The sequence below is a fragment of the Rhincodon typus genome, chromosome 21, assembly GCF_021869965.1.
Source record: "Rhincodon typus isolate 14 chromosome 21, sRhiTyp1.1, whole genome shotgun sequence".
Lineage (NCBI taxonomy): Eukaryota > Metazoa > Chordata > Chondrichthyes > Orectolobiformes > Rhincodontidae > Rhincodon > Rhincodon typus.
Window position 1 is genome coordinate 37,119,138 of NC_063352.1, and position 23,393 is coordinate 37,142,530.

The 23,393-nt window shown below is 41.2% G+C and overlaps 1 protein-coding gene across 1 annotated transcript in view; it reads right to left on the reverse strand.

Moving 5' to 3' along the window:
- Nucleotides 1–13,226: 13,226 nt before the first annotated feature.
- The window catches only part of amdhd2 (amidohydrolase domain containing 2), a 21,395-nt gene continuing 11,228 nt past the window's right edge, over nt 13,227–23,393 (reverse strand). The window contains 3 exon segments of the mRNA XM_048609266.1: nt 13,227–17,084; nt 21,088–21,189; nt 22,848–22,916. Of these exon segments, the coding sequence (XP_048465223.1) occupies nt 16,975–17,084; nt 21,088–21,189; nt 22,848–22,916 (281 nt within the window). The 3' untranslated portion in view covers nt 13,227–16,974.

Genomic DNA, 23,393 nt, shown 5'->3' on the forward strand with positions numbered 1-23,393 from the left:
GACAAGGGAGAGCCAATAAATGCGATCTATTTGGATTTCCAGAAGGCCTTTGATGAGGTTTTACACAGGAGGCTGCTAAATAAGATAAGAGCCCATGGTGTTAGGGGCAACATATTGGCAAGATAGAGGATTGGCGGATTGGCAGAAGGCAGATAAAGGGATAAAGGGGTCTTTTTCAGGATGGCCAGCCAGTGACTAGTGGAATTTCACAGGGGTGAGTGTTGGGACCACAACCTTTCACAATATACTTTTAGTGGACAAAGGAACTGAGGGCATTGTTGCTAAATTTGCTGATGGCACAAAGATAGATGGAGGAACAGGTAATGTTGAGGAACTTCGGAAGCTACAGAAAGACCAGGACTGGCTTTGAGAATAGGCAAAGAAGTGGCAGATGGAATACAATGGGGGAAGTGTGAGGTTATGCACTTTGGTAGGAAGACTAGAGGTGTAGACCATGTTCTTTTATGCTAGGTATGACTGCAACCAGCACAGAATTTCTGCTCAATTCCCATTGACTCCAGTTTTACTAAGGTTGCTTGATGCCATTCTTGGTCAAAAGCTGCCTTGATGTCAAGGGCAGTCACTGTCACCTCAACTCAACAAAACAAACAAATTACCAATTGCATGTTGGTTGAGAGCAAGATTCAGTTTTAAAAACGCAGTGTGCGTAGGATGAAGACAACACTAAGGAATAAAACACTTTTGATGTTTTGATAAATGATTAATCTAAAACAGTGTAATGGATGACAAAGATGACCGTGTGCCCAGTTCTCGCAATAACTCCCTTCCCTTTAAGAACCTAATAACCATGGGGTGGGTTTTGATGTCATTGCTTGTGAGTTAAGTGCCTGTTAAGTTTTGTGCTTGGCTTTCCAGAACCAGTTAAAACTGGTGAAATTCCAGCAGCTACCACCCTAAGGAGATATTGCTTCTTACCAGACTGAATTTGAGCAGAGCTGAGGGGCTGGTGTCTGCTCTCTGTCTCACACTCATAAGTACAGCTCAGATGTCAGTTAACGAACAGTACATTCCCTTCCTGATGATCTCCCAAATGTTTTGGTTGTTGACTTGTTGAGTTGGCTGCGTGCTGGGTTCGGGACTGACACTTTAATGGAAATGCAATCAAAATATAATTACAGCCTTGTCAGCAAGACCCGATGCAATGCACATTTTCTACTTTGTAGGTTACATGTGAATAAATAGAGATATGATTTTTATGGGGGAAAGAACTATAAATGCAGAATTGGAATTCAGTCATAAAGAGAATGTGTAGATTGTTAGGGAGAACGTATTCTGTGACTATATAAAGCGTTGGGTCTGTTGTCTGATCCACAGTCACAACGATAGTACCCAGTATTGGAGCAGAAATCCTGACCTCAGTAATAACATATCTGCAGCGCTGATTCACCGTCCTGATCACCAAATTCTAACATATTTCTGCTTCAGTGAAGTAGCTTGCAATCTTTCCCCTCAGTCCCATCCAAATGTTACCGTGTAACATGCCATCGCTTCTGTTCTGCTTGACTTGACGTTACTCTTGTGACAAGGACCACAGCTCCTGGCTTGTTCTTATTCACCGAGTTAGAAAGTGCGAGTCACTGATCTGTAAAAGTCGGTTAATAAGACGGAAGCAGAGGCTTGCATTGACACAACAAAGCTCCCACATTTTCTCAGTGGGAATTGCAGATTGGAGAATTGTCCCTGACCTTCACTCTCTGTGAACATCTCCTCCTCTGAGATTGCGGGATCACCCCTAGCAACCACACACTTTTATAAATGTCTCAGAATGCTTTGAAGGGTAGTGGTTAAAAAGGTTAATTAAGGTTTAAAAAGTACCTCGCATTTTTGTAGCGCCTTTCCAACCTCTGCAATGATTTTTTGAAGTGTAGGCGCTGATGTAATGGCGGGGAAAAACATACCAGAACATCCACGACTCTTTGGGAACTCAGAACACGTCAAAATGTAACAAGCCAGTTCCAAACAAGACCATTGCTTCAAGAAAATGGATGATGCAGATACCCATTATGTTAATAAGCTAATAACGGTCTGTGCAGCTGTGTCTTGACCAATGTATGTTTCGTAGTCTTAGAAGTTTCAGCACTGTATTTTCTACTTGCAGTAATTTGGAAAATATCTATTTGCAATTAAACCGAACTACAACAGCAAATGAAAGCTACACAGAGAGGACTATGTGCTCCACAGCAGTCTGAACGCAGTAAATATTGAGGACATGGCTGCACTTTCAGAGGAGGGAGATTATAACAGAAAAATGTTGTTAGAAATAATTTATAACCAAGACTATGTGATGTGCAGGTGATTGTGAGAGATGATCATGTTTTATTAGTTTGATTGGATCAACATTCCCAAAGGCTAATACCCCACAGTCGGCTGCTTGTAATGTTGTCTGATGTCAGCTGGGAAATGGCGAGGACAATGCAATTGGTTTCATTGCCCTTGGGCAAGGGAAGAGAAATCAGTCTGTCCTGTGTTTGCGTGCGCGCTTGTGTGTGTGTGTGTGGACATGTATAATGTGAGCAAAAGTGCATGTATGTGTAACATATGTATGTGTTGCATATAATTGCATTCCATGGTAACTGTATGCAATCTGTCTGCGTATATATGCATGTATATATGTACAGTGTAAATGTATGTATTCATGTGTACGTGGTAAACCTGTGTCCTATCATTCGCAGCTGATATCAGATGATGACTATCCAGGTCCACCCCACCATTTGGCATTACAACAAAGCTCGATCCTGTACTCATCCATTGTTCATAGAGTAGCTTCCAGTGGGGAGTCCCTGGATAGTGTCTAGGAGGGGATGTCCTCTCCTTCAGTAACCCCATCGCTACTCCAAACAAGACTATTACAGGCACAGGAATTGCAACTAGGAAGGTCCTGACCTGAATGACTTAAAGCTTCAATTGTTTACATTTTTAATATTTTAAAATGCTTGATGTAAATTTATTTAGATGGTGAAACATGGTTATTGCTGACATGTAACAGGTGCCACAGGGTGGGGATTGGCAGGGTTTTTGAAACTCAGGAGGAAATATCTTCAGAAATTGAAAATAAAATGGACAAGATACTGTAATAAAGAGACTGAATTGTACACTTTGCCGAGTGAGACTAATCCCTGCAGAAGAAGCCTTGCAAGACCCAACAGTTTTATTTGGTGTTACAACCTTTAAGACCTTATTTTTGGAATCAATTGAGAAATATCACAAAACCTTTTCCATTTAACCCTTTGCACTGTTGTTATCCTGTAATGTTACTAGTGTTGATGAATCCCAATAAATGTAAGCATTTACAGGAAATGCTGTATCTGGGTCAAGATCCCTATAAACTATGAATAAAACTGCCAATTGACAAATCTTCAGTCACAGCCTATTTCACTGATGAATCTAATGGCAACCAAACCAAACCAAATCAAACGTAATCAACAAGAATCTATGACGAGAATTGGAGTGGGCCTGGAAGTCACTTAACACACTGCATTTTCATTTATAGGACATGATTCACTTAATGTGTCAGCATGGCCCAGCACGTAACATCCTCGCCTCTAGGTTAAAAGTAATGGAATTAAATCGCACTCCAATGACTCAAACAAAATCTAGGGTGACATTCAGTGGATTGCTGAGAGAGAACTGTTTCTAACTACTGATGTACCTACCTTGGGAGTGTTTGAGAACAGTGTAGAGGGAGGTTTGCGCTGTATATTTCATGGATTTCATGGGAAAATGTAGAGAGCTTTATGCTGTGTTGGGAGCTGGCAGTGCAAACAGTCTGGCTTCTGCTATGTCTTTATTGTTCTGACATTGAGATGGATGTCTCCAATCAATGCCTCATGATGGAGGTCACCTCACTATAGCAAGCCAGAAGGCACATTAGTATTGCATTTCAGTTCAAAAATAGCCCTTTTAATACAAGAAAAGTAGTATTGTTTGTGAAATAACTCCATAGGGGCCAGTATCCTGTCACCAAGTGACCCTTTATTAACACGTGAGAGTCCTTGACACCGATCCAGTTCCCTCAAAGCCAGCTCTCAGAGTGAACAGGATGTCTGTCACTCCTGTTTTTATCTGTCAGTGAGGGCTTCCTGATTGGACCAGATTGACAGCCCCAGGCAGGGAACTGATATTCTATGAGGTCCACCTGGCTAACTTCATCACAATCATTACAGTTTGCATTGTGAGTTACCCAAGTTTCCCACGAAATATACCACTGTTCTCAAGCATTAGCAGTTCATTATTCTCATCAGTCTCTGCACACGCATTGCACACAGAGTCTTTAAATTGTGCCAGTCTCTTAATGGCATGGTTTGTTGGCTGCTCATCTGAATGATGTTTCAAGAAAAAGTTGAATATAGCACTTGAGGGATTAAAATCATCAAAGGATTTGGGGGGAAAGCAGGAACAGGCTATTGAGTTGGATAATCATCCATGATCAAAATGAATGTCAGAGAGGGCTTAAAGGGCTGAATGGCCTATTATCCATGTTTCTATGCTTCTATGTTCCTTCCCTGAGTGTTGTTCCCACATCATTCGCTGTTTCCACTGTATCTGTTGTTGTTCCATTTCTGTTGTTCGGGTGCTGGACCTTCGAAAGTGATGGGGATTGATCTGTGGTCTGTGCAGATGTTGAATTTATATCTTCCAGATTGGCCACCTGCAGCCAGGGAACAATTTCTCTCATGTGTTATGTGCCTGAGTTATGGTGGTATATTTGGTCATTTACATCCACCACAAAGGATCAAGGTAACAACTGCTCTATGCAGGACCCATGTCACCACAGGGGCTGACTCTCGTTGAAAGCATTGAAGGTTTATACCTTGTAGTTTGGCAGTCATGTCAAAATGAAATTTAGCTCTCTGCTGCTTTACCTTGATTTGTCATGAATGCCTGTTACTTCTTCTGGCTTCAGTGGCTATTTTGCTGTTAGAAGAGTAGTTTTGTTGCAGCAGTACAATGGTGTTTTTTCTGGAATACTTTTCATTTGTCCAGTAGGTGTGTTTCTCCACTTAAGGATTGCCTTATATACATCTATGCTGTTTGATTTCTTTATGATTCCTTTGACAATTTTCACTGCTGGCTCAGTCTTTCCATTTGACTGGGGTTGATGTGGAGATGATGTGTGGTGTTGAATTACTCAATCCTTTATGAATTGACTGAATTCTTTACTCATGAACTGAGGGCCATTGTTGCTCATCCCAATGTCTGGAGTGGCATCACAATTACTTTCAGGCATTCAGCAATCTTATTGGTAACCATTGAAATAATCTGGTCTACATCATAGTAATCTGCAGTGACAAGAATGAAAACGTCTTCCCCCAGCTTCATCTATGGTATGTCTAAGGAGTCATCTGTTACCAGTGGCTCTCTGAGTAATTTGTCCTCTCATCACATGTATGGTGCAGATAGCTTCAACTTTACCTGCAAGGATTTCAATTTTGATCATCAAGTTGAGCCACTTTGCACAGGTCTGTGAAGGTCATGATGTTGCACGCCACACTGGTGTCAATCTGACGCTTTATGTTGTCCTGATATTCTCTTCATGCAATCATCATTCAAAGTCACAAACTATTTATTACCCATCAACCTGTTGTGATTAGTAAGATCTTTGGCTGATATCTTTCCAGTGGTCATCTGTACCATTTTTTGTGTTTCCTTCTAGCCATACAACAATTGTGGCTTACACAATGTTTTAGCAGTGGCTTCCTTCTTTTATTTTCAGTATCTTCTATCAGTTTCCAGAAAGTCTGAAAATTCCTGTGTTCCTTTTTTAATAGCTGTGCTCCTATGCAGCTGTCCAGCACAGAATCTCAGCTCCACTCTGACACCATGTGAAGAGACCATCGTACAATTTGGTTTGTACGGTATCTTTATTGAACGAGTTGTAAAATGGATCTCCAATCAGTGCCTCACAGTAGAAGTAACTTTTAAAAATATTTTCATTCATGGGATGTGGGCATTGCAAGCTAGGTCAGCACATTGCCCATTCCTGATTTCCTTAGGGAAGATCATGATGAGCTGCCTTCTTGAACCACTGCAGTTCTTGGTGTGTAAGTAGATCCACAGTTCTGTTAGGAAGGAAATTCCAGGATTTTAACCCTGTGTCACTGAAGGAACAGTAATATAGTTCAAAGTCAGAGCTGTGTTTGACTTGGAGGGGAACTTGCAGGTGGTGATACTCCCATGCATCTGCTGCCCTTGTCCTTCTAGATGGCAGAGATCATGGACTTGGAAGGTGTAACTGAAAAAGGCAAGGTAAGTTCCTGTAGTTCATCTTGTAGATGGTACACACTTCTGCCACTGTGCATCAGTGGTAAAGAATGTGAATGTTAAAGGTGATGGAAGGAGTGCCAGTCAAGCAGGCTGCTTCATCCTTTATAGTGTCAAGCTTCTTGAACATTGTTGGAGCTGTATTTTGGCCAGGCAAGCAGACAGAATTTCATTACACTCCTGGCTTGTGTATCGTAGATGTTGGACAGGCAGTGGGGAGACAGAAGGCGAGCTACTTGTTGCAGAATTCCTAGCCTCTCCTGTGCTTGTAGCCACAGTATTAAATAGCTAATCTAGTACAATTTCTGGACCATGGCAACCCCAGAATGTTGATAGTGGGGGAATCAGTGATAATAATACCATTGAATATCGAAGGCCAATGGTTAGATTATTGATTGTTGAGGATGCTCATTGCCCGTTATTTGTGTGGTGCCAATGTTAGTTGCCATTTATTAGTCCAAGTCTTTACATTGATCAGGTTTTGCTGCACATGGATTGCTTCAGTCTCTGAGGAAGGATGCTGAACATTGTGCATCATCAATGAAGATCCCCAACTTCTGACATTATGACAGAGGGAACTCCATTGATGAAGCAGCTAGGCCTAGGACATGACCTTGAGGAATTCCTGCAGTGATGTCCTGAGGCTGACCTCCAACAACCATAATATCTTCCGTTGTGCTTGGTTTGACTTCAACATGTACAACATGACAGATTTCCATGAATGCTGTTGTCTCATTTCATGAGGCTCCTTAATGACATACTTGATCTAATATTGCCTTGATGTCAAAGGCAGGCACTCTCACCTCACTTCAGGATTTCAGCTCTTTCGCCCATGTTTGGAGCAAGTCTGTAATAAGGCCAGGAACTAAGTGGCCCTGGCAGAATTCAAACTGAATAACTGAGAGAAGGTTGTTCTTTTGCAAATGCTATTTGATTGAACCCTTCCATCACTTAGCTGATATCTAGAGTAGTTTCAAAGGGCATAACTTGGCTGGCTTAGATTTGCCCTGCTTTTTGTGCACAAGACACAGCTGGGTGATTTTCCACATTGTTGGGTAGGTGCCAATGTTAGTTGTACTGAAACAGCTTGGTTAAGGGTGTGGCTAATTCTGGAGCACAAGTCTTCAATACTATTATCGAAATGTTGTCACACCCATAGCCTTTGCAGTATCCAGTGCCCTCAGCTGTTTGTTGATATCAGGTAGAGTTAATCAAATTTTTTGAAGATTAGTATTTGTGATGCTGGGAACCTCAGAAGAAGGTCATGATGGATAATCTACTCTGCCCTTCTGGCTACTGATGGATGCAAATGCTTCAGCCTGGTCTTCTGCGATTCTGAAGGGTCTGTGTTTTAAGAAGCGTCACTGGACTTGAAACGTTAACTATTTTCTCTCCAATGATGCTGCCAGACTTGGATGAGTTTCTCCGGCTGAGTTCTTTTTGTTTCGATCTCCAGCATCTGTAGTTCTTTGTTTTATTTTGGTCTTTTGCCCTGCTGTGCTGGATATTTGTGGACCCTCCACCTCCTGACTATGGCAAGCCAGGAAACACTTTAGCATGGTGCTGTTTTTCTATCACAAATACCCCATCTCAAACTTGTGCTCTACCTGCCTAGGCAGTATTTTCTGAAATGCAAAGCATCTTGATGAGTACAACATTTTTTTTTAAAAGTCAGAATTTAATTTTTTAAATTACTGATATTTAAAAATGTAACATAAATAAAAGTAACTTATTCTTTAATGTAGCAGGATAAAACAGTGGAACCATACCTGACAGCCAACAATTTTCTCAATGTGACTGAATTCTCTTTTTGTGTATGAACGGGTGATGAAGCTCACCACAGTCATACTCGTTGGCCTACTGTTGTATTTATTGTTTTACTGAATATAAATTGATACTTTCGACGTACTAAAATATTCAGGGTCAATATGTTATCGCTAAATTGCACCAAACTAATTTGAAGATACCATGTTTCCCTATATATAGAAACAAATCTCTAGTCCATCAGTAATGATAAGGAAAAAAATTATTTAATGGGCTTAATTCTGTACAGTAAGGGAAAATAACGTGCCACCACCTTCGTGCCCAATATGAAGAAGGAACTTCTTTTTATATGGTGCATTTCACAGCCTCATGTCATCCCAAAACAGTTTACAGCCAGTGAAGCATTTTGAAGTGTAATGCAGGAAACACGCTATCTAATTTAGACAAGGAAAGCTCCTACAAACTGTGCTAGAGACTAGACAATTTGTTTTCAGTATTGATTGAAGGATAAGTATTAAACAAGTTCCAGGAAGAGCTCCCCAGCTTCTGTTGGTACATTTTACACTGAAATGAGAAGGCCACTGGGACCTCAGTTTAAAGTATTATCCAAAAGACAAAACCTCAGACCATCCAAAACTTCCTCAATATTGAGTTGCAATGTCAACCGAGACTTTATGCTCAAGTCTCTGGAGAGGGACTTGATTCCATAGTCTTCTATCTCATGGGCAAAAGCGTTACTGAGCCATTGATGATACTCTGAACACATGGAAATTGCTAAATGAGGAATGGACATGTTCTGATGTTGCTTTTAGCCATTCTATAATTTGCTAAGTTTATGATTTTCATGGGCTGTTATTAGAATACTAAGATTTCCCTTCCAAATGTCCTTATTGCTAGTTTTCCATCTGTCCCAGGCAAGGGGTTTCCTGAATTTCTTTTTATGTGTAGACAAAGGATTCAAAAACACTCCCTTCATATCATTTAATACAACTGTAATCAATATGTGGCCTGGCAAGGGGTGGATGTCAAACGGTATCCTCCTCTTGGCAGGTTACAGAAGGCAACTGGACTCTCTGAATAAAGTGAACAACACAAGAATGGCCAGAAGTATCAAAATGAATAGTCAATGAACTAAAGGCATTGACAAAGAACACTCTGGACAAAGCAACCAAAAGTATTATCAGGAATTACATGCAGTTAGAGTGAATGGAATGGCAGTAAAGCTTTGCTTTGTTCACAACCATGTATCTTGCATCAACATCTTGAAGTTCAGGTCGTGACTCTTCATTCCTCCCAATCCTTTCCTGTGCTACATACACTTTACTGCAATCTTAGAAGGACATTTCCAAAGACAGATGTATGATATTTAAAATTCATCTCTTCCCTCTGGCTCTGATATCAGAAAGTGCTGGCTTAATGCAAACTCATTTAATCTTGAGCTGTGGGCTTGTGTACACTGGGACCTGTAATAATAATGCAGCCCAAACTCAATTTGTTGCAGACTCTAAACAGGCATTAGAGAAACTGGGACTTTGTCCCATCTGCCTAGACTAATTCCCTTGAAATAGTGGGAAACAACGTCTACAGACCCAGGAACAACAGGATGTTAGTCTCATTATTTTGCACTATCAATGTTATAATTTATAAATTTAATACATATTGAAGTGAAATCAAAACACAATTGTACATGCAAAGGAGTATGTTATTGGAATTTCTCACAAAGCAATGTATTTATACATCACTTTTCCGATTTAAACTCCTCCAGTTTCTTTATTTGTTCCATTGCTATCTTTGTTTGCCCTGCACCATCAGCCCTGCTGTTATTTTCTGTCATCTCCTATCCTCCTACTGAGACTGGCTTTCAATTCCAGAGTGAATGTAAACTTCACCAGCTGCCATTAACTCCTCAGTGACTTTGGGGCTTGCATTGAGGGGAGTTGCTTGTTCAGGGTTGCTTGTGCTTTCCAAGATCCTTTGTTAAATGTACTTAGTACCAGACTGAAGACTGAAGGATATGGCATCCGAAAGGCAGGGGGTGGTGGTGGTGGTGGAGTGTCACCAAAAGCCACTCTTTTGCCCTACTCTGTGATCCCTTCCTGGATCCTCCTCCTGCTTCTTTAGGCATGTGGTTTGGTATCTAGTGACTATACCAGGCCTTGAGTGCATGTCACACCAGCAGCAGGCACTGCCTCCCTAGTGATGCTGCCATTCATTGGACCTGCTGGCCTCTGAACTGGCTGGTATCTCTCAATGGATGGGACTTATAATTCCCCACCTGGGTCCTTTCTCCAGGTCAAGGCTTGATGTTGCCCATTTAAGTGTGGTAGCTCCTTCCCCAAAACAATAGGTAACATAAGATTCTTGCTGACCTTTCAGCCAGCAGAATGAATAGACCTCACCTCCATTTCTCTTTCTAGACCTGCTGGCTATTTCTAGCAATTTCTGTTATTTCAGATATCTACTATCCAGACTGACTTTCTTGTGTGACTTTTCTTCACCTCATTTTATACTGTTTGCTGCTTTCTATTACTTGCTAAATGTTTCATTGTAGATCTGTTATATAATCAGGGTGTAGATATTAACCAGGGTTAGCCGAAATGAAGTTGTTTGAAATGAGAAGGAAAAACATAAAACTTGATAATGACCTAATGATTAGAAAGTTCATGGCTTTTAAAGTGTTTGTGTTTGGCTGAAGAGATGTCTGTTTTCTTTACATCAAGTATTGAACTCTGCAGTAATGTACTGAACTGTCACAGTAACTCTAGAAAGCTGAAGTTTTGCTTAAAACAGACACAACGAATCAGCTAATGTAGAACATTTTCCAGCTGAATTTATAATCGTCATAGAATTGTGCTGTTAAGTATCATTCAGTTGACTGAATGACATGACATGACATGGTGAACAGTGAGTGCAAGCTAAAATTTTATGTCAGAGTTCATTAAAGATAAGGAGACACAAGCATGTCTTAATGAGTTAATTGATCAAACTGGCATGGAAAACATGACACGTTTGTGATGCTTGCCAGTTGTCAAACTGATCATTTACTCGACACTGGATAGTATCAAGATTTGATTGTATAGCTTCTTTGTAGGGAAAGAGTTTAAAATAGCTTGTCTCACAATTTATATAGCTCAGGGAGGTCAAGCGATCAACAAGGAGAAGTCGAGATATAGTGGGCTGATCATCTGTTCTGGTCTGATCTTCAAAGAAGTCTGCATAAACCAGTTCATTTATGTTCGTAAACATTGTACGTGTAAGACTTTTGCAAAATTTTTTATAGTGTATTTTGCTTTAATAAAGAATGTTCCATTATTACAACTGTCTTGGGTTATTGATATCCAGAGTATATTGATGGAGCAGGGAAAGTGAGAATAAAAGTCAACAATGGAACATTGTCGAAGTTGGGGATTGCTATTTAGCCTCTTACACCAGTGAAACTATTGCTGCTCTGTACCCCACTGTTTAGAAGAATGAGAGATGATCTTGTGAAATATAATCTCCTGAGGGAATTTGACAGGGCGAATGCTGATGAGATCTTTTCCCTTAAAAGGGAGCCTTGAATGAGGGGACTGGGTTTAAAAATTAGGGCTCTCCAATTTAAAACTGAGATAAGGAGAAATAATTTCTCTGAGGTTTGTTAGTCTATGGAATTTTCTTCCCCAGAGAGCAGTGAAGTGAGGGCCATTGAATATACTTGAGATGGAGATGAATTTTTGATCAAGGGAGTCAATCGTTAAGTTTTGTGGATGCACACGTGCATGGTGATTGGATCAATACAAATCAATATCATGCATGGACGTTGGAGATCCACACAGGAAGAAAAATTAGAGGGAATGTTGTTATGGGGTCCAGACAGGAAAGTACAGTTAACACCACAATCAGATCAACCAAGACCTTACTGAATGGTAGAGCAGGCTTGAGCAGACAAAGGTTTTACATCTGCTTCTAATTTTTATTCCCTTGTGTAAACAGAAGAGCAGTGTTATCCAATAAAATTCTAATGCTCACAAAACTTGTGGCAATCAAGTCAAAATATTTGTGACATGATTCAAAATATATGCAATATTAATAAACCAAATGCACAATCACTTGAAAATAGGTCACAATCAAGACCAATACAAACTCTAGCCCAACTGTTCTGCAAAACAAGTCCCTTACATTGATTTTCCAAAGGCATTAAGAATCTGTTAACTGGAGCTAATTATCTCTTTCTGATACTGTCCTCCAGTTTATTTAAGAAAAACATTTCTTCAAGTAATGTCTCTATTTCGTCATAATTTATATGACTTGGACGGAAAAGGATCAATACATGTTGGCAGCTTTGCCCTGACTCCAGTCTTGCTTCGGTTCTGTCACCTGCTGTTCTCAAATTATATTCAGACATTTCATAAATCTTTGGTTCACAACTAGCTTGTTGTAATCTTTCCTCTTATGTTAAACTGATTTATTCCTTTCAATTGCTTACTTCAACAGACCTATGACAAAGGTGTTCGGCCTACATTATATGTCACTGCATTGCCCTCATTTGCAAATTATACATTTCAATCGTTATTGATAGTCTTGCAGCACTAATGGTCACTTGTCCTTCTCAACTGTTTTATAAAAAGTACCAACTACCAGTTAAATAAAACCATGTTCTCCACTTAGTTTCACCAGTCTCACTGGATTTCCCAAAACAATTCTGCAAGTAATTTGACTGCTGATCTCTGAAGGCCAACCTTGCTTCCAATGCACTTCACAGAGTGGCTCTGCCAATCTAACTTTTCATCAGAAGCACCCAGAGAGAACAGGAACAGAGAGGTTAAAAACAGCATAGTATTTTCTTGTTTCAGAATCACTGGAAACCCGGCAACTGAGCCATATCCTGCTAAACACGGTCTGACCGAGATGTGATGCCTGTCCAAGAGTCATGCGGTTGATTGATACTTAAATGAGCAACAAACAATGACAAATAGCAGTCCAGCAAGTGACTCACATACTTATATCACGTGGCTCTAAAAGTGAACAGTATTGATGTGCCACATGTAGCAAATGACGAGCATATTGGAGCACACTGCTAAGGGTGTCTGAGTCCCTGTAGTTCTAAAAGTCTGGAACATGCACATGATGTTAATATGGAGCTATGTTTAACCAAACCTTTTCTTCCAAAGGTAGAATGAAACAGTCTAAGGGCAGTTGGAAGCTAATCATTGCCTGAAGTTTATGTAATTATTTTTATTACATGCAGAAGTGTTATAGTCACAATCAAATGATGTTTATGTACATTGGCAGCTGCTTGTAATACCTTGCAGCTGATCTTTGGTAAAAAGCAATCATCAAAATGTGGATTAAAACAAGAATCAACTGACTTGCCTTAAAAAACACTTGGGTGCAAGGCATTTTTACAGTAGTGTACATGCATAAACCTATATTTATAATTTATTAACACTGGTGTATAACATAGCCTTCCTCTTTGTCATACTCTTGCCACAATTTTGCAATGGAAACGATATCACTGACACCAGCAATAACAACTTGTGTTTGTATAGCACCTTTAATGTAGTAAGATGTCCAAACAGGGTAATCAGATAAAAACTAACAGAAGGGCAAAGGAGGCAATATTAATACAAATGACCAAAAGTTTGGTCAAGGAGGTAGTTTTTTTTTTTTAATTAAAAGGAGTATCTTAAAAGGAGACAAAGGCTGAGCTTAGAGCTCAGTCCCTAAAGACAGAACTGCTTCCACTTACTAGGGAAAATACCCTGGCAATGTTTAATTGTACAGTGAAACAGGATCTTGCTCTGTATGTAGTTGGTGCTGAACCTGGAATAGGTAAGCTTAGTTCTGGCAGTCAACAGCAGAACATTTATTCTGTAGGACTGATCCTTCTCATCCTAGTCTGTATGATATCACCTGAAAACCAGTATAGTGAAAGCACAGGGGAAAAAAAAAAATTTGCAAAGAAAAATTAAATGCGCTAGAGCTGGCAAGGGCAATATTTTTGAAATAACATTACAAGCTGCAAACCACCAATTGAAATCTTCTTTAATAAAAAAAGGAATTCTGATTGTCACTAATCACTATGATTGTTGATAGGTTTTCTGGAAATATGGTTGCCTTTTGTGATTCTTTTCCAGTACATTATTTCAGAGAAACACCACAAGTAGACACTGACACCTGCTGGATGTCAGACAGGACAGTGGGATTTGAGAGGCTGACAAGTTGTTGGAATTCTGAAGGTTGACAGTGGCCAAGAGTTGAGGAAACAGAAACTGTCCCAACACTAAGTAAACCCTGTGGTACCCCAATCATCTGGACCTCCTCAAGACCCCGATTGAGGGCAGCATGGTGGCTCAACGGTTAGCACTGCTATCTCACAGCACCAGGGACCTGGGTTCGATTCCTCCCTCGGGCAACTGTCTGTGTGGAGTTCGCATGTTCTCCATGTCTGCATGGGTTTCCACTGGGTGCTCTGGTTTCCTCCCACAGGCCAAAGATGTACAGGTTAGGTGGATTGGCCATGTTAAATTGCCCATAGTGTTCAGGGATGTGCAGGTGTATTAGCCATGGGAAATGCAGGGTTACAGGGATAGGATAGAGGTACGAGTCTGGGTGGGATGCTTTTCGGAGGCGTGGCCAGCATGGGCTTGTTGGGCCAAATGGCCTGTTTCCACACTGCAGGGGTTCAATGACTGACTGACCCCTACCACACAGCACTCATGGCTAATCTCCAACCAGACACAAATCATCATCTGCTTAATAATACCAAATGCCTTGCCACTTCTCAACCCAGCTGATAAATTTCTTCAGCTTGACTGATGGCAGCTCTGGTTTATTTTAACTGGTTTTGATACTTGATTCTGTTCAACTGAGAATCAGATGCACTTGATTTGTGAGGCTGAAGGAAGGTAGAGTCTAGTCCTCGAAGTTTCAAATGAGGGTGAGACTTGTAAAATTGAGATGTTGCTGGACCAGGAACTGATGTGGATAGGCTTGTACAGAGCTGATGAGTCAAATAGTCTTAGTGTGATGAAGGGGACACACAGTAAATTCTGGATGATCTTAAATCTGGAAGGTGGAAAATGAGGGGTTAACCACGAGAGAACTGCAATAGTTAAGTATAGAGGTATCGAAGATGTGATGAAGGTCTTAGCAGATAAGCTTATTATTTTTTTTGCCATTGTGAGAAAATCCAAGCCCTCAAATCGGAGCTCAGGCAGCTGGTTAACCATGATGAACTTGAGGATTAAGGTCCTCATCTGAACTGAGTATCTGTAGGTTTAGATCCAAGCCCTGATCCTTCAGCTAAACACACTGCTGAGCTGTGACGGGTTGATTATTAACATCAATGCAGAGGAGTTCCTTGACCAAGATGTGCTGTGTTTCTGGGTGGATTGTAAAGTTTGCCGGTAAACTCCTTCCACATCTGCAGAGAGGGCAAAGGTCAGGAGCAAGGGCATGAAAATACCAATCAAAGCAGGACCTGGGCCAGAGCCTGGTTTCACTTCATTCTTCATGCTGAAGCTGTCCAAAATAGTCCTCTACACTGATGACACTGCACTAGGTACTACATTGGAAACAGCCCGAGTGAGTTATGAATTTCTTCCATGCCTGAAACTTGGTCTCCCTATAGTAAGCATCAAGAAAATCATGTTTATGGGACAGGGTGTTACAACATCTTACTGAAAGTGGTTAGCAAATTCTGTCACATTGGATCCACAGAAGCAAATAATCTGTGTCTTGATGCTGAACTTGTTATATGAATTACCATCAGGAGCTGGTTAATAAGGCCTGTGTTCTCAGTGTCTTGTACAACTGTGAACTATGAACGACTTCCAGCTATTGAGGGGGGAGGCCCAACAACTTTCATCTTCACTGTTGCCAATGCATCTTGGCATCCAAAGGACAAAACACAGATGTGACTGTATTCTCAAAGGCAACTCTTCCTGGTGTATTGGCACTCGTTGAGCAGGGGCAACTTCCCATGTTCAGGCAGGCTTAGAAGATGGAAGACAGATGGATACTCAAGGATATTTTGTTTGCTAAGGTAGCTGTAGGCAGATAATCAGTTAGACACCCACAATATTCCAACTCAAAGATGCTTGCAAGCATGTTACAAAGGCTTGAAACATCAATTTCTGAAGCTGCAAGACACCAGCTGAGAGAGATATAGCGAAATCACTTGTGCTACCATAGAGATCAATGATCACAGCAACAAAGCAATAATTGCCAGCACTAAAATCAACAATCCACAATGACACTGAACAGCTGCTTCAGATTGAGCCCTTGTAGAAGAACCACACCCCTCCTCCCCCTTCCCTTCAGATGGCCTCTTCAGCCACCAGCAAAAGTGCACCATAAGCTGCTACCCCTATCCACAACACATTTGATTTGCTGCACATGCACCATTTTACGTAGATGGGTGCATGATAGAATTAACAGAATACTTGATACTGAAAATATTCTGATCTCAGCCACTTTTTGTCTTCGTTCAGGGACACCACCTTGAGTAGAACTAAACCCCTTACCAGAATTGGAAAGCAAGCAGTTGCATATGGTCAAGTGTTGAGTTAGTACATAAGCATCACTCAGTATCTTTGCCTCCCATCCCTGCAGAAAATGCTCAAGTTAAAATCTAGACTTCGCTTAGACATAATTCAAGGCAGTAGCTGCTTCCAGTATAAAGACAGACGAACTTTACCCATATCCTCTTGAGGGATACAAGTGCGATGTCAGAGAGTCAACAGAGGCAGGTACTTTATGCTGAAAATTTAGCACTTCCGAGATAAATGCACAGACAGGTGAAAACCTCAGAAGTTGAGAACGGAGAACATGCCTGTGCACAGTGAGAACCTCGTGTCCAGTGTATCCGAGTTTAATGTTGTAATCATCCAGCCAACCAGGAATCACTCAGTCTCAGATCTCACTGGCTCATATTGGACCTACTTGTTATTCAGTACCCATTTCCAACTCCTTTGCAAACTCACGGTGTTTCCACACCCATTCCCCTGCGATGTACGTTGCTTTGACATTTAGCTCCTTATCCATCAGCACCAGGTCTGCAATAAACGGTAAAAGATGAAAGCAAATGATCAGATTTAATTCATTCAATTTGCCAGTTCTGGCTGTGGCTCAACACTTCCACCTCAGAGTCAAAGGGTCATGGGTTCCTATCTCATGCAAGAGATATTTTAAAAAATCCAGTGCACAATCCTGTGTTGTGTTGAGGGAGTGCCACCGCAGCGTCAGAGGGGCAGTACAGGGGGAGCGCCGCCGCAGCATCAGAGGGGCAGTACAGGGGGAGCACCGCCGCAGCATCAGAGGGGCAGTACAGAGGACTGCTTCAGTGTTGGTGGGGCAGTACAGAGGGGCGCTACACTGTCGGAGGGACAGTACCAAGACAGTGCTCGACCGCCAGAGGGTTAGTATTAAAAGAATATTGCACAGTTGGAGTTGCCATTCTTTGATGGATGAGTCTTTAAACCAAGGCTCACCCATTCTCTGGATGTAACAGAATCCTTTGTACCATCTGAAAAGAAAGTTCTGCATTTCTATCATGTCCTTCATAACCTCTAAATGTTCCAAGGCACTTGGCCATTTAAGTGTCACTATTGTACTATAGGAAATGCAGCAGTCAATTTGCAGAAAGCAAACTCTCCCAAACTGCAATGCGATAATAACCAGATAACCTGTTCTTATGATGGTAGTTAGGAAATCTAAATGAGCCAGGACACAAGGCAGAAATCCACAGCCATTCTATGAAATAGTGGCTATGGATCTTCCATAACCATCTCTGTAGGTATACATGCCAAAAGACAGCACCTCAAACAGTATAGCACTCCCTCAGTAGGGAATGTAACCTGTATTATCAGTTCAAATCCTGGCTTGGAATTTGAACTCATGATCTTCTGACTTTCAGTAGAGATGCTACCATATGATCCAGGGTTTATGACTATCTGATGAGATTAGGGTTATGTAAATTATATATCTTTTATTTGTTTGTGGGATGTGGGCAGGCCAGCATTTGTTGACCTGGAGAAGGTGGTGGTGAGCTGCCACGTTGAACTGCTGCAGCCAACGGGGTGTAGGGACACCAACAGTGCTGTTAGAAAGGGAGTTCCCAGATTTTGGCTCAGCAGCAGATAAAGAATGGTCATATAGTTCAAAGTCAATATGGTGCATGGCTTGCAGGGAACTTGCAGCTGGTAGCATTGTCATGTATCTGTTGCCCTTATCCTTTACCACTTAAGTCAAGGACGTGTGTTTGGAAGGTGCTGTCAGAACAGTCTCGAGTTACTGCAGCATGTTTGCTGGAATGCAGTATTGACTACAGACAGATCAAATGATGAAAGCAAAGGGAAAAAAAAATTGGTATGGTCAGACCGATTTATCTGCAATTTTTCATTTTTTGGGGTGGTGGAGAGGCAGAAGGGAGGAGTGACAGACACTGCAGAACATTATTTCAGGAGATAAAAGATGTAGGGTGCAGTCCATGAAAGGGCAAATTATAGGTGGAATCAGCAGAATGGTCTCTTCTCATTTAATGCCTCACGTACTAATTCATGAACTGTTAAGAAAGGAGTTTTAAGTGTTTTGAATTGTACATGCCACAGAATATTAATAAGGCAGTCTGGTTTGGTTCTAAAGGGAAGTAAAGATTTTGAGGCAAAGGCAACAGAAGAAGATGACAAACAGTAATTTTATAATTAGTGAACTGCACACATTCACAATGAAGGTGCAAGGAATTCAAATTCTTTTTAGTAAAGCTCATTAGAAACTGGAAAGATCTGTTTCACAGATTGGAAACACATTATAATAAGTGACCTCTAGGTCCTTACAGATTAGTTAAACAGCAATGAACAAAGAGCACAGAAATGTTTCTGAAGAAAACATATCCAGTCACTGTCACACTCAGACAAGCACCTCAATTAAGATTTCAGATTAAATTGCAAAACACGTTGTGTAATAATGCCTTCTGATTGAATGCAGCCTAGTATTGCAGTTCTTTAAAAAGTGTCTCTTGTCAGTCAATTGGCTCTGGAGGGAGAGAAATCCCATTTCCCCTCGATGGTTCATATTTAAGGATTTTTAAATTCAACTCCAACTTTAGATGTTGCTTGTTCCCAGCCCCTACTTTGCAGTTTTTTTTCCAATCTCTGCTTAGTGTTGTAGATGACTTAAAATGGACTGTATATACATCGTCCAGTAAGGATATTCCATGACACAACAGTTAATCACCCATAGGTTCTGGAGAGTCTGAAGAATCATCTTATATTCAACAGCATTCTGACTGAACTGTTCAGTTAGCACTGACTGAGGACAGGGTCAAATGAGGAAATCCCAAAAGAGGGATAGGTCAACAGCAGCCTATGGGAAGGAGAATTAGAAAGCTGCTGCCAAAATGGAGCATTCACTATTTACACTGGTATAATCTGCCCAAATGGGAACCTTTCAGTGTGGCTTAACTAGTGCAGCTTATCACTCAAGTCCAGTTTGTAATTAAACTATAGTACAATATTGTGATTAAGATTTGTGGAATTTAAACTAGATTAGGAAGGAGTTGGAGAAAAGAAACAATGAATTCTATGGACAGAGATCTCATTAACCTTGTTTGCTGTTGCTCTGAAACCAATTTTTATTTTAAATAAAGAATCCATTTCCCTGATGTGGAATCATCTCATATAGTCAGTCCCTCTGCAAAAACTGACGATTAAAAGTAAAGAAAAAAAAAGTGAACTCATTAAAAAAGGTTACTAATGCTGTGTTGCAGATGGACATGTAGGCGTGTGCGCATGCAGTGAGAAGATGGGATACATAAAATGAAAATTGGAATGCCTTTGTCATTTTGGGAGGTATTTGTGACATTGTTTCTTTGGAGTAGGAGACCATTCAGGCTTTCCAAACTGGATCCTCATTAGATCATGGCTGAACTGCACTTCAGCTCTATTGCCCTGCCCTTGCTCCACCTCCTTCGATGCCCTTACTGTCTATCAATCTGTTTGAAAGGTCAACTTGACATTCAATCTTTTGCGAGGGGTTGGGAGATGAGGATTATAGATTTTTTTTGTGGGGGTGTGGTGTTGAACCCTCATGAACTGGCTGGGACTGAAGATACCTGGGCGCTCTCAAACAGACAGTGAAGAGCTGTTCACAACAGGAGAATGAATAGCCAAGTTCACCATGGATACATTAACCCCAATACAGGGGATATTATATCATGTCTTTAAAAAAACTCTACATCAAAATGAAAATATAAACTGCTGAAAGCTGGCATCTTGGGATAGTGAGGCAGAGTTGAGGAGATACAGGATCTGGGTACTGATTGATGAGTTCCACACTTGCAGAAAAATTGTATTAAACAGATTACAATCAGAAACTTTTTTTAGAAATTATTTTGCAACAATTATTTCAAACACTTCAATTGAATTGAGCTTCAGTTAATTTGATTTTTACAGATCACCAACATCTCATCAGAAAAGGATAGTTGTTCAGACATTCTGATTGTAAGGGCATTAAGATCTCCCTTCTGGGATAATGAAGATGGTCCTGAAGTGTTTATCTTGCCTCTGTTGCTCACATATTATGTGTGATTATTGACGTCATTTGCAAAGTAAAGTTTTATCTGCTTAAGATAATCCAGAGATTTAAAGGCAAAAAGCTTAGAAACAGATGTAGAATCATTTACTGTGACCGAGATAGATTTTACTGAAGAAATGTGATGTTTGTAACAATATTAATGACAGGGATTGCTAAGACCAACTGTGCACAAGCTATGAACTAGGTTTAGGATAGGTCAAAGTTTTGATGTTTGTGATTTAATCCATTCCTGCTGGTCTCTCCAGGGATCTTTTCACACAATGTGTTCAGGAGACAGGTAGTTCAGTAGAGAGAGATAAAACAGCAGCCAAAGTAGCCCCAGCACCCTGGCATCACCTCTCCAGTCACAAACAATCTTACTGAGATAGCTCTTCCTTAAAGTCTGTGATTCAAAATTTGGTCTTGACCCCTCTGGGTCAAGCTCTTGTGGTTACACAGATACTGAGGTAGCTACTACAATCTTACCTGCATCAGTGCCATAGTCCAGGGTTCCCTTTGTCTGTGAAATCCCCAGTAGCTCAGCAGGACGAAGTGAAGCAGCTTCCAGCGCATGCTCCATTGAGCAGCCTGAGAGGAAAAGAACAAGGAATCAACTGGCTAAACTTTCACAGACTGTCATCACAGAGACCATTCTACAAACGCAACCAATTCTTTACTGGGCAGCAACTTCACTGCATGATTAAGGGTCATTTCTAACTTCTACTGTTCAGCTTCTCATAAGCCCTTCATTTCTCACTTTGTTTGTAGATCTTCCTAGTCCACTTTCTTGTGTTTATCCAGCTTCCCATTGAATGCTGCACTCAGAGAGGGTGGGGCCCAGGGCATGTTGCACTCTCAGAGCTGCTGCCTTTCAGATTCCGCATTTAACCAACCTCGTTGGCCCAACAATGTGGCCATCAGCTGAAGCTGCTATTATCCTGGTGCATGTTCACCAGGGTAAAATATCCAAATTAAATTTAGAGATTGTTAAGTACTTAACAAATGGAATTTTAAATAAAAAGTTTATGATATATCGTTAAAGAGAAAAAAGTCTTAAACAAAGTAGATTTTTACCTATTTTTTTCAAAATTGGTTTTTTATTGCACAGTTAAGCATCATCTGGAAAGAACGGGGATGAGTATGTGCTGTCATAATCTTTTTTTGTTGGATTTGTGTCAGGAAACACTTCTAATATTGAAACTATTCACCTCAACTGCTCTTTGTGGTAGCAAATTCCACATTCCAATAATTATTCACTGACCAAATGTTTCGATTCCAGGCATGTGTGTTTACAACACATTCAACCTGCCAGGTGACCACGGAATTTAGTGACAAAAGTGAAATAGCCCAGTCAAACCACAGCACCTGTCACAATTAGCCCACTCAATAAGCCTGACACCAGGCGGAAGCCACCTGCATTGTGGCTTGTTTACAGATTCTAACCTGACTGGTCAAACACAATCACTGGAACCAAGAGTCATAGACTTTCTTTAGGCACAGAGTTTATTGACTATAGCAGTCCAACAGTTCTCTCCTAGTCTTAGCCGTTTCCCCCACCGCTCCCCCCGCCGCCTTGTATATCATGGCATCGATTTTTAAATTGAATAGCTATCACACTCTTCTCACTTGAACTACTGACAATAATAACATGGCCGTGGGATTTTTTTTCGCATGTCCACAGGGGTTGGTCCATGAGCCCTCTGTTTAGACTGTAATCTAAAAGAAAGCACCTTCAACAGTGCAACATTTCTTCAACCAAGCCTCTGCCGAGGTGTGCCACACCGTCACTGATCATCCAACAGTGCAGCGTTCCTCCAATAATAACCTTTTGTCAGTGCAACATTCCCTCAGCACTGACTCTCCGACAGTGCGGCGCTCCCTCAGCACTAACCTTGTGTCAGCGCAGTGTTCCCTTAGTACTGACCCTTGGACCTTGCAGTCCAGCGTTGGACTCCAGTATCTGAGGTGAGGAGTGGAGATTCTGGGACTGAATGAATTTGCAGGATCAGGTTCTAGCTCCTTCACCAGCTCAAATGAATAATGATGACATGGCCCCCTCCACTGGTTCAAGATAGTTAGTGCAGGCATTTACTGATCATCTATGCTCCAAAGTAATGCCCAATCCCATTGTAGGACTCCTCCCATCGCATTTTTGCCCCTCTTGCTGGGTGATTTGATGCTGTTGTCTCCTGCAGTTGGATCACGATGTCCCAAAAGTAGCCCATCAATGCTCTGAAGCTCCTTACCCGCAACTTGCCAGAGGTGTCGGACACACATATCCATCGTAGCGATGCTCCCACTCAGCGTCTTGGTCCCTGTGCAGAGGTGAGAGAAAGTTCAGAGATCATTCCAAATGCCTCACATTATCATTAGAGCCCTGGCAAACAATTTATATAAACTTCTCCCTCTGTGATCAATTTTGAGATTCACACTCTATTCCATCTTATATGCCACACCCTAAATCCCATCCAATGCTCATCTTTCTACTTGGAATATCAGTTCCAGGTATCAGAACTTTTCTCCAACTTGTTGCGCTGATTCCCTAAGCTTGCTCCTCATCCCCTGAAATCTGCAAGTAACGAGTACCTTCAGGAGAGGAAGTGAATCAATGAAAATCTTTGTGGATCTGACGCCCAGTGACTAATACAAAATCCTTCCAAACATGCTTAAAAACTCATCTTAAAAATGGTATTCTCATGATGTGGCGCCCCGCCCCGCCCCACCAACCGGGCGGAACCCCCGCCCCGCCCCGCCCCACCAACCGGGCGGAACCCCCGCCCCGCCCCGCCCCA